Below are 12438 nucleotides of genomic sequence, written 5' to 3'. Positions count from 1 at the left end.
TATTGTTAAACTTCCTTGTTACCAACAGATCACAAACTATTAGTACGTTATACTAATCTTCCCTAAAAGAAAAATGCAAAGGATCTTTCACCTTCTTAACTTTTAAAGGATAAAACAAACAAAAACACTAAATCTTCTCTGATCAAAAGAGGCTACACTCGATAACACAGTTAACCTTCCTTGCCCAGAGCAAAGGGTAACACACAAAATATTAGCACGTTACACTAATCTTCTCTAAAAGGAAATGCAAAGGATCTTTCACCTTCCTAACTTTTAGAGGATAAACACATCCCTGTTTGAACAGAGGTTCACCAATATTAACACGTAATGTTAACCTTCCCTGCCTGAAAACAGAGGGTACAATATATTAGCACTTGATGCTAATCTTCCCTAATTTTATAGAGGATAAAACACTTCCCTGGCAAAGCAGAGGGTAAACAGTATTAACATATACGTTAATCTTCCCTGCCTGAAAAACAGAGGATACATTTCATCTCTAAAGCAACTTTAGAGGATAACTTTAGTTAACAAACCCTACAGCTGTCTGTTAACTACTTCTCTGATGGCACAGATGATAATTTTTACTGGTTTTTCAACGGTTCTTTGAATGGAGTGAAACTCACCAAATTTTTGTTGTATGGAAAAATTCCGTCTGGAAACTCAGTCAGAGATCTTTGTTGAGCTTGGTTCTGGAACTCAGTTAGCTTTGTTGAGATCTTTGTTGAGATTCAGTTCTGGAACACAGTCAGCTTTGTTGAGATCTTTGTTGAGATTCAGTTCGCGAACTCAGGCAGCTTTGTTGAGATCTTTCTGGATTCAAAAGATTCAGTCTGGAACTGGAAAGTCAGATCTTTGTTGAGATCTTTGAGCTTTGAAGTTTCAAAAGTTCATTCTTTGTTGAGTTTCAGTTTCTCCATCCGGGTCACAGGCACCATCTGTTGTAAACTTCTTCCTTCTTCAGTGTAGAAAAACGTCTCAGGTTACTATTGTAACCATAGTTCCCTGAGAACAGGGAACGAGACGATGCGTCCATCGACGCCATGGGAACGCCCCCAGCGTGACTGCGTCTGAAGCATCTATGTCAACTAGTCCAATGGAAAGAATGAGCGTCACGGGCGGGTGACGTCATGACCAGGATATGATAAAAGCACATCCGGTGCAAACCGGCATTAGCTTCGAAAATTGCCGAAGCAAGCCGATCACAGGGATGCAGGAAGTATGGCAGGGTGACGCATCGTCTCGTTCCCTGTTCTCAGGGAACTATGGTTACAATAGTAACCTGAGACGTTCCCTTACGAAGGGAACTCAACGATGCGTCCATCGACGCCATGGGAACGAGAATACCCAAAGCGCCAGACTTTCAAATGCCTGAGTGTCAGCCTGTTGTCACACTGCACCAAGCACCTGGGATCCTGGGGCAGCATCCAGGTCCAAGCTGTAAAACCTCATGAATGTGAGCGGTGAGGACCAGCCCGCCGCATCACAAACGTCTTGGAGAGAACTCCAGATAATACGCTTAGAAGCCATACTCCTAGTGGAATGAGCCCTGACCACCAAATGGTTGGCCAGAAGACTCACAAGCAAGAAGAATAGTCTCGACTATCTATATGCTCAATAGGTTGGATTTTCTCGACAGAGAAGTCCGATGAACATAAGTGTCCAGTGCTCGCACTGGCACAAGAGGTTCAGCTTTTCCTGGTCCGAAAAATGGGGGAGGACAGAAACCTGCAGCACAATAGGCCTCGGAATAATGGTAGGCACCTTTGGAACATATCCATGTTTCGGGTAAGATTGCCTTGGCCATCCCGGTGCACTCAAGGCAGGTGGGGACCGAAAGGGCCTGAAGGTCTGACTCTTATAGGGACGAAATAGCTAGCAGAAAATAGTCTTAAAAGAAAGGAACTTCTCTGAGACCAAATCTAAGGGCTCGAAGGGAGCCCCAGATAGGCCTTCTAGAACTATTGCAAGGTCCCAAGCCAGCACCTTAGTGCAAGTTGCATGCCTCAGCCTCAAAGTGCCACGAAGGAAACGAGTGATCAGGGGGTCTCGACCCAAAAATGTACTACCCACCAGGGCGTGGAAAGCCGCAATGGCCGCCACACATATTATACCTTAAGCGTGGAAGGACATAGACCTGATACAAAGCGTTCTTGCAGAAACTCGAATACTGTGTTTACTGAACAGTTAACCGGATCCCACTGACGCTGGTAACACCAAGAAGTGAAAAACTCTCGAAATAGTGAATATAGTTTCCTCGTAGCGGGAGCTCTGGAGCTTAGAATGGTCTAAACAACCTCGGTTGAGAGACCACTTTCTACGAGTTGGGCCCCCTCAGAGGCCAAACCCACAGTTCCCAAATCCCCTGCCGGGGGTGCAATATTGCATCCCCTGCCTGAGACAGAAGGTCTCTCCTGATCGGGACCTCCAAGGGAGGTCGGTCGAGGAGAAAAATTAGGTCCGCAAACCAAATTCAGCTCGGCCAGGGTGGTGCTACTAAATAGGCTTATTCCATCCTGGCGGATTCACTCCAGAACTCCTGGGAGCAGAGCAACGGAGGGAAATGCGTACAGACGTAGCCTCGGCCACGTCTGCACCATAGCATCCAGCCCCGAGGGGACTGGTTGAGTGAGGGATAACCAGAGTGGACAGTGCGTCGTATGCTGAGACGAGAACAAATCCACTTCTGCCTGGCCGTAAAACTCCCATATTTGCTCCACCGCCTCGGGGTGGAGTCCCCTGGCCTCAGCCCCTGCCTCGACAGGGTGTCTGCTCCAATATTCTGGCCCCCCCCGGAATATACACTGCCCTCAGACAGCGTAATTTCTTGAGGGACCAAAATAAGAGGCCACCAACGTGTTGTCTGTGGGTCAAGAACCAGAGTTTCCTCCATATAACCAAGGCGCGGGGATACTGCCGCGTGATCTTGATCGTAAGGAGTGGGTTTCCCCTCAGGGAGAACCCTCTGGTCCTGAGCCACCTCTGTAAAGGTCTCACGTACAGCAGGTCAAAGGGTATCACATTGGACGCTGCTGCCCTGAGGCCTAACAGTCACCAGAACAACACATGATGGCCCCTCAGGTCTGGGAGGAGATGTCTCAACGCATTGAAGACGACCATCATCTCTAGGCAATTCATGTGCCAAGAGAGATGATGACTCCTCCACAAGCCCTGAGCTGAGCGGCCTTCCAATACCGCTCCCCAGCCGGTGAGGGAAGCATCTGTCGAGATCACAACTCGATGGCAAAGAGCTCCCAACACCGGACCCTGGGTTAAGAACCAGTGTTTCCTCCATATAACCAAGGTGCGGAGACACCGCCGCGTGATCTTGATCATACGAAGTGGGTTTCCCCTCGGGGAGAACCCTCTGGTCCTGAGCCACCACTGTAAAGGTCTCATGTACAGCAGGCCAAAAGTTATCACGTTGAACGCTGCTGTCACAAGACCCAACAGTCTCTCTAACTGTTTTACAGTGCGTGACTGGCCTAGCCTCAGCTCTTTTGTGGCTGTTAGGATAGCAGCTACACGAACGGGCGACAGAGTGGCCCGCATCGTCACTGAATCCCATACCACACCAAGGAAAGTGGTTCTCTGTACTGGAGAAAGCACACTCTTCTTGGCATTGAGCCTCAACCCCAACATCTGCATAGGAGCGAGAACGACACCTCGGTGCCGAACCGCTAACTGTTCTGATTCCGCTAGAATCAGCCAGTCATCTATGCAATTCATAATGCATATGCACTGCAGCCTGGCGGGGCCAGAGCTGCGTCTACACGCTTCGTGAATGCGCGGGGTGATAGAGCTAGACCGAAAGGAAGTGCCTGATACTGGTGTTCTTTGCCCCAAAGAAAACCTCAGGAACCTCCTGTGCTGAGGGAGGATGGAGATATGGAAGTATGCGTCTTTTAGATCTATCGTGACAAACCAGTCCTCGGATCTGATTTGAGTCACGATCTGTTTGAGTGTCAGCATTTTGGAATTGAGTTCCAGCACCAAACACTCCAACAGACGAAGATCTAGTATGTGACGCAGCTCTCCATCCTTTTTTGGAACAATGAGATAACGACTGTAAAGACCCGACGCAATGTCGGGTGAGTACACCTGCTCTATAGCTTCCTTTGCTAACAGGGCCTTTACCTCTTGCTCCATTACCAGAGCCTGCTCGGGATGCACCACTGTGGGCAGCACCCCGTTGTAACGAGGAGGACGAGAACCAAACTGGATTCTGTATCCTTTCTCTACAATCTGCAGGACCCAATGAGAAATATTCGGCAGAAGCTTCCACGCTGCCAGAAAATTTACTAAGGGAACCAGCCTCTCGAGGCTGGTCTCTGGTGTTATCGAGACAGCCAATTCCGGAGCCTGAAACATAATGGCAGGAACTACCTGAACTGGCCGCTCTAAGGCCCCCCTCAGAGGGCGCGAAACCGATGCTGTGCCGCAGCATAGCATCAGCGACTCGCTGGAGACCGCTGCGCCCTGAAGCACCGAGGGTGGCAGGGTTGGCAGAACGGTCTCGTGAGGACCCCGAAATGGAACGGGCACCGTAAAATGAGGTGTACACCGCTCCACTTCGGTCGGGGCTGTCCTCACAGGCCTGATGCGTGAACATCAGGACCTTTTTTTCTTTTGAGCCGAAGCCTTCTCAGCGTGAAGAACGGTCCTCGGATCCGGCTTCTGCTTTGAAGGCTTTGGCTGCTGTGTTGTGTATGAGAAACTAGACGGCTGGAGCTGCTCACGCCCAGCAGCCCCAGGGGGTTGGACATAGCGAGGGAGAGATTATCTTGTATCTTTCTCTATGATTCCCATCAAATTGAGCCAGAGGTGTCTCTCAGTGACCACAAGGGCTGCCATCCCTGAGAGATAAATCTGTGGCCCGACGGAGTTCTCAAACCCCATCGGGCCAAACTCCCTCACTTCTGTCCAAATACCGCAGCAGGTCAGCCTGATATGCTTGTAGCACTGCTATGGTGTGCAAGCAGGCCCATGCTAGACCCACTGCCATATATGCTTTTCCCACTAGATTAAAAAATAGTTTTCTTTAATGGTTTAGTGAGAGAAGCCGACGCCTTCAGGTACAATACTGAACCGGGAGACAGATAGCTCGCAAGCGTCTGTTCTACCCGGGGTATTGCCCCATAGCCATACCCTCTTAACCCCCAAATATCTGAATATACATGAATGTGGGGGCTAAAAGACAAGAGGAGTAAGGCTTTTTCCATGATCTAGACAGCTCGCTGTGCAGATCGGGAAAAATGGAAGGCCCCGTGATGGAGGTGGAAAAACAGAGGGAAGGAAACTCGTTTAATCTATTTTATTTTTAGGACGAGTGCCCCCTTATTTCTGCTGGCCATAAATATTTAATTTATCTACAGCCTTAGTAAACACTTCCTCGGCAGACGCGGGACCTGTCACCCTGAGAATTGCGAGCCCGGCCACTTTCCTCGAAAAGTGACAGGCGGGAGCGGAGCATGCGAAGCGAAAGCTTCTCACAATGTTGGCAATCAGCCCCCTCGGAGGCTGATACCGCATGCTCTACTCCCAAACCCATCACACAAAGCTCGTGTGTGTCCCTACTCGTTAAATAGCGCGAGCAGGGAGAACACAGAGTTTGTGCAATTGTTTAGTTTCCATAAATATATATATCAGACAGACAACAGTAAATATAACAGACAGTTTGACACAGATCGCTTGCTGAGGCAACAGAAGCTGATGCCGGTTTGCACCGGATGTGCTTTTATCATATCCTGGTCATGACGTCACCCGCCCGTGACGCTCATTCTTTCCATTGGACTAGTTGACATAGATGCTTCAGACGCAGTCACGCTGGGGGCGTTCCCATGGCGTCGATGGACGCATCGTTGAGTTCCCTTCGTAAGGGAACTCAGAAGCGAAAACCAGGAGACTTATTTAAGCAGGATTCTTTATTTGCTGTAGTCTGCTCCGTACCCAAGTCAAGTCAAGTCTAGTCTAACTAAGGCAGTATACATTGACTTCACATTTCAAGGGGGAGGGATTACATTGTGATGAACAAAGCATGTAAATGAGCTGAGACATGAGAACAGGAAAGGCATAGACTTCTCGTACTGAGATGAGACAAATGGTCTCAGTAATAAAATAACAGGTGTTCAAACTTGCTCAGCATGACTCTTCACCCGGTAAACAACGAGAACAGGAAAAGCCTAGCCTTCTCGTACTGAGATGGGACAGTCAGGAATATCCCGCTGGGAACCCCTACCGTTTGCAGAGATTTCCTGGTCTCATCCTTTCTAAACTTTCTCAATATAAAATACTATTGTATTGGAAATCTAAATTAAACATTTAAATAAATTTGTAATCCTACAGTGTAGACTGTATATTTGTCACAAAACACTTTACCTTAATGCCATTTTTAAGAGTTCAAAACTTATTCACTTCTTGGAGGGAGCCCGGTCTACAGGGTGTCACGTGATTTTCGTTCATCTAACCTGGACATTGCCATTGCCAACATCAGACCGAAAATATGGCAAAATCATTTACTATGGTGATTTTCCTTAAGTATTTAAGTATTTGAAATACTCCAAATACACTTCCTTAAAATATTTTGTTACAAAATACATTTTAATTTTTTCACACCTGCAAAATACAAATTACAAAATACACTAAAGTAATTAAATACGTATTTAAAATACATTTAATTGAAATACTGCCCATGTCTGGCCGGGCGCGCGCGCACACACACACTCACCGTTTTCAAACTGTCTTGCTCTCCCTCCAATAGTGATCCTCGTCCGGTCTTTTAATTTGTCACTCCCTCTTTAATTTGTCTCTTTTAGTCTCCTCTGAAAAAACCTTTGCCTTCTCCCTTTTAGTTGTTGCTTCGGTCATGACAACAACATACAGACGGGTATCAAACGCTAGTTGGGCTCTCACATCAGAATTTGAGGAAGTTGGGGTGGTGGGGGAAGTGACTGTAAAGCACTGTAAAGCAGTCGAATTTTGAAGTTTGTTTTGTGTTCGGGTTACTACCCGAAACCCGAAGTTACAGTGCCAGTAAAAGCGATACAGACCAGGGGCCTCATTTATAACCATTTCGTACTTACAAAACAAGCCCTGAAAGAGGTGTACGCCACTTCCGACGCACAAGTTGTGATTTATAAAAACAAACTTGACGGGAAAATTTGCGCACCTGCACGCAAACTCTGACCCATGCGTACGAACGTTTTGGAGATGGAGCAGTTTGGCGACACCGATGGTGAGCTGGAGTTACATGTCTTTTTGGTCACTTTTAGACAGAAAATCTAAAAAAAATGATACATATACAGAAAGATAATACAAATAAAATTTTACTCACCAAGCCTATCACATGAAGCAAACATCCATCCCTTCTTAAAAGCGCGTTGGGCCGTTTAGTGGAACTGACGCATATATAGCATCTAAAACATCTAAAACCGTAAATCTTAATTATAAGTCCTAATCATAAATACATAAATATGCAAATGATATGCAGATGAGGATATGCATAGTAAAACTAGGCATTGTAAGCCTCATATATGGTTGTTTCGGGGAGGAGACGCATGTGCGCACAATCTTCCGCTGACTGGGATTTATAAAGTGAATTCTGCACAGATTCCGTCGTACGCACGTTTTTATAAGTCTGAATATTTTTTTGCGTAAGCCATTTTTGGCTTTCTGGCGCACGTACACTTTAAGTAAGGATCCTACGCACAGTTTTATAAATGAGGCTCCAGGGGCATCGAATTTAGTAGGGACGCTAGGGACGTGTCCCTACCAATGTCCAGTGACACTGATTTGTCCCTAGCAATAATTTCGATCAAAAATTTAAATATATTTAGCCTATATATAACCACTGTTGCCAGGTATGTCTTGTGGGTTTGATGTATTTCTTATTTTATTTAACCAGGAAACATCTAATTTAGATTAAAATCTCTTACAAGAGCGTTCTGAGAAAAATGCGTAAATCCTGGAACACAAACGGTTAATAGATCTAGGTCCCACCTGCTTAACACACATCGCTAAACTGATTGGCTTTGTGTTTTCTTTCAAACTTGTGAGAGGCTGGTTGTGCGAAGTGGCAAAGCTCATTCGAAGGAAACCTAAATGCAGTGATCTAGGGAGTAATCTACAGTTCTGTGCACAATAATACGGGGCAAATCGCATCAAATAATGATTCGGGAACAGCTCAGTTTTTACAATATAATGTATGACAATCACGGGATTAGTGGCAATCATTGGTGTGTGTGTGTGTGTGTGTGCGCGCATGCAAAGAGCACTGAAACGTAGTAAAAACATCTCTTAGTATGATTTATAAGCCGGTTTCCAAAAAAAGGATACAAAGAAAAAAATCCCATAAGGATAAGATTTCCGTATATTGCCAAAGACAGTATGTCCCCACAAAGATGGCAATTTCCGAAATCCTTGTAGGGATTTTTATTTTTTTGAAAACAACTTATAAATCATACTAAGTGACGATTTTTGAAAATGGAGAAAGTTATCTGTGATAGGGTAAGTGTAGGGGGATAGAATACAGTTTGTACTGTATAAAAATCATTATGACTATGGAAAGTCCACATTAAACATGAAAACACAAAATTGCTTGGTCTGTTGAAATGAGAGGTCTGTTTGATCAAGTTGAAACCCTTGTCATCCCAGTCTCATCAGCTGGACTGAAGTAAGTTTCATTGCTCTTAGGACACCGAAAACATGGCTCAGAACAATGGTACAAGTTGCTGTGTATCATGTCCAACAGGATAAACTGGACAGTAATGATTTGAAACAAATATGCCAAAAGTTCATTTCTGTTAACGGGATAGTTTCCTTAAAAATGAAACTTCTGTTATCATTAAGTTGTTTCAAACTAGTTTCTTTCTTCTGCTGACCACAAAATAAGTTATTTTGAAGAATGTTGGTAAGACAGTTGATGGGCCCCATTGACTTCCATAGTATTTTTTTTTCCTTCTTACTATGGAAGTCAAGAGGATCCATCAACTGTCTGGTTACCAAGAACTTTCAAAATATCTTCCTTTGTGTTCAGTAGAAGAAGGAAATTCATAAGGGTTTGAAACAACTTGTGGGAGAGACGACATTTTCATTTTTGGGTGAACTATCCCCTTAACTATCCCTTTAATGATAGATGCAGACGTGTGTTTGGCTTCTTCAAAAAGCAAGGAACAAGTACTGCAACTACTGCATTGCACTATGAACGGAGTAAAGTTAAGTCTCTGTTAAACTCCCTTCTTGTCTTTAATAGTTACCATAACATTACAGAATTCATTAACATATTGTTGAGGTCAATATAAACTAAAAACCTTAATATTATCCTATTAATTTCCTGATTCGTCAGCTTCTGGGAATGTCCCCACCAATCTCAAAACCAAACCTACGCCCTTGATACAGACACTGTCAGGCTACGGCAGACGTGTCATTCAACCTATTGTAAGTCGATGTACCATCTCAAGGGTCTTGGAAATATATAATGAAGGTTGAAAAACGACATAGTGTTGCTTTAAAGGCACAGATAAATGTGATATTAGTACAGTACTGTTTGTTAAGTTCACTTAAAGTTAAAAGTTGTTATATTTTTTAAAGCCTATTAAATGTTACAGTTATGGCTTTCAAATACACTGTAATTTTGAATGGCTATAATTAATGGCTAAAATTGAGAAAAACAATCCATTTAATATAGACATCATATTGGTATCATCAGAGATGATGGCCTTCACAGTACTTAGTAAAAAGTAGTAAAAATAGGCCATTAAACATATATTTAAAATAAATGGTCTTTGAATCTACAATGTAAAATGATTACAATATAAAAAATGTACAAAAAAATGAATGTTAGGCGTGATTAATAAAGATTAATTACTAAAAAAATTAGTTAACGATTAATTAGTTAGTTTTTATCAATTTACAGAACTAATAGCTGAAAATGTTTCCGATGTGTCTTACGGCTTTGGCATGTGTAATATATATAAAATAATATGAGATCACAGTACTGTACTACATCAGTCTGAAAAAATAAACCAACTCCCCACAAAATTCATGAATATCCTAGTAAAATCAGCAAGGATGCTGATTGAAATATTCTAAGGAGTTATGATGTGTTTAACTGATATTTTATAGCAGCAGTAAAATAAAGCATAGATAATTTTCAGATATGATGTGAATGTACAAGGTCCAAGTTAGAAATTTTCCCCTGGGACAAGACTGAAGTACTCTGACGATGGATTCAATATTTTTAGAGTCACTATGTGTTTAGCTGATATTCTAAACCACTTATAAAACAGTGCATAGATAAGTGGATTCATACAGGAATTCATGTACACAATCCAGCAAGTTACATTAAATTCAATTGATTCTGTAGACGCATTTCCTTCAATAAGAGTGACTATATAGTATGGTATCCAACACATAAAGAAAACTGTGACAACAATCCCCAGAGTTTTTCCTGCCTTTCTTTGTGACCTGCTGACACCTGCAACAGAATTTACAACCTTGGCCTGATGTTCTGCAACACAGAAGATTTTCACATATATAGACATGATTACAGAAGAAGGGGCAACAAACGTGACTATGAGGTCTGTGACAAAATGTTCAAAATTAAAAGAAACTGAACAGTCTCCATAACACCTGTCGTGTGTCTCTGGATAAAACATAGTATTGTGTAATATAATGACAGAGTATATCCCACAACACAGCCAGTTTATAATAATGCAACAAACAACTTTATCAGTTGTGACCATTACTGTGTATCTTAAAGGATCACTCACAGCAATGTAACGATCTACAGATATAAAGACTAAATTACCAAGAGATGCAGTAACAACAATAAAAATAATAAATACAAATAGAGAACAAAATGTCTCTCCAAAATACCAGCATGATTCTATGAATCTGATGCCCATTAAAGGTATAACAATCAGTCCCACAATCAGGTCGGCTACAGCCAGAGAGAGAATGAGCAGGTTGGTTGGAGTGTGAAGTTTCTTGAAGTGAGAGATGGAGATGATTACCAGCAGGTTCAAAAACACAGTGAACACTGATGCTAAAGAAATGAAAACATACAAAACAGCATACTCCACTTTAGGTTTGATATCTTTGAAACATGACAAATTGTTGCCTGGAAAACAATACTGTATTTCTTGGCTGTTGTTATCTATGATAATTGTGTCAAACATTTCCACAATTGATTATATCCTCATATGTAGCCTGGCACTGTACATCCCGTTCTTCATCAAAAGACCACAATGAAGCTGTGGTACAACGTTCAAGCTGTCAGTTCGACTTTCTGCCTTCCTTTACTGACTCGACTTTAATTTAAATGTACAGAAAACAGAGGCATCCAATTAAATGTGAAGTATGATTACACTGCATTAAACCCACCTACTATTTAAATATTCAAAGGATGCAATGAGGAATTGGATGATGTGTATAATATTGTGAATGTGCAAATAGTGAATGTGTAAGGCTTTAAATGGACTCCCACATTTTTATCTTTTTGAACTTCTGAATAGAAATACACCTGTCTAACATCTAAGGTCTTTGGATCAAAGACTTTTATTGGTCCCAATGTCTTGATTGAAAAGACTATAGGTGTGGATTATTATATTATTTTAATTATATTATTATATTAAGTAATGGATTATTTCCTTCAGCTGAGACACTTCAGAAGTGCACTCGGCATGATAATATTGAATGGCTTGAAATCACTTAGAAAAGGAAAATACAGTTAAATGCAACATGCAGCGCAAATCTTTCATATAGGCTTCATAAAATTATATTGAGAACACAGCGAAAAGAATGTTGAGAATTCTTTTTACGCCCGTTTTAGCACATTGTTAGAGCGCATCTACAATGGAGTTAAACCTTCCACATTTCAGGCATCTGTACTGTGCGGTTCCAAAGCCATAGTTTAACTTTATATTTGGATATGCTGTCATTTTTCAAGGTTAAAAATTTGTGCCATAAATGTTTGAACTTATTTCAGAAGAAACAGAAGAAGAAAGGGCCGTTCACATCAAGAATGATAACTATAACGATAACTTTATTTACGTCCACACCAATCGAACGATAATGAACTGTTTATTCTAAGCTTGCGTGCTGCGGTTCCAAAGTGTGTAACGTATCGGTTACCTTACGTAACCTCGGTTTTCTCTAGAAGAGGGAACGAGTATTGCGCAAGTTAGCTTACGCTACGGTAAGTTAGCTTACGCTATGGGAAAGATTCATCTTTTCGAGATATTGAAGCCAAAAAATTATCCTTAATTTTTGTATCCATTGTCAACGCAGTGCAGCAGCTAACAGACCTAGAGCAGGCTGGGTAGCGTGCTCATAGGCTGCCCTGCGGGAACTGCAGCAGCCTACCACTGAGCCCGACGTGACGTCACGTCCAATGAAGGGCGCTCGCGCCTTCACAGCGCCAAAGCCCGCCAGGATGGGCGT

The 12438-nt window shown here is 42.7% G+C and overlaps 1 protein-coding gene across 1 annotated transcript; it reads right to left on the bottom strand.

The window, feature by feature from the left end:
• Positions 1-2105: 2105 nt before the first annotated feature.
• Positions 2106-11174, bottom strand: LOC143750705 (trace amine-associated receptor 13c-like). The gene is made up of 2 exons (XM_077243884.1): positions 10200-11174; positions 2106-2159 (listed from the first exon to the last, which is right to left on the bottom strand). The coding sequence occupies exons 1-2, from the start codon at positions 11172-11174 to the stop codon at positions 2106-2108; spliced, it is 1029 nt and encodes a 342-aa protein (XP_077099999.1).
• Positions 11175-12438: the final 1264 nt, after the last annotated feature.

Source organism: Siphateles boraxobius, unplaced genomic scaffold, assembly GCF_051911475.1.
Source record: "Siphateles boraxobius isolate OS27281-9 unplaced genomic scaffold, OSU_SipBor_1 25, whole genome shotgun sequence".
Taxonomy (NCBI): Eukaryota; Metazoa; Chordata; class Actinopteri; order Cypriniformes; family Leuciscidae; genus Siphateles; species Siphateles boraxobius.
This window is presented reverse-complemented; position numbering and strand designations above follow the sequence as displayed.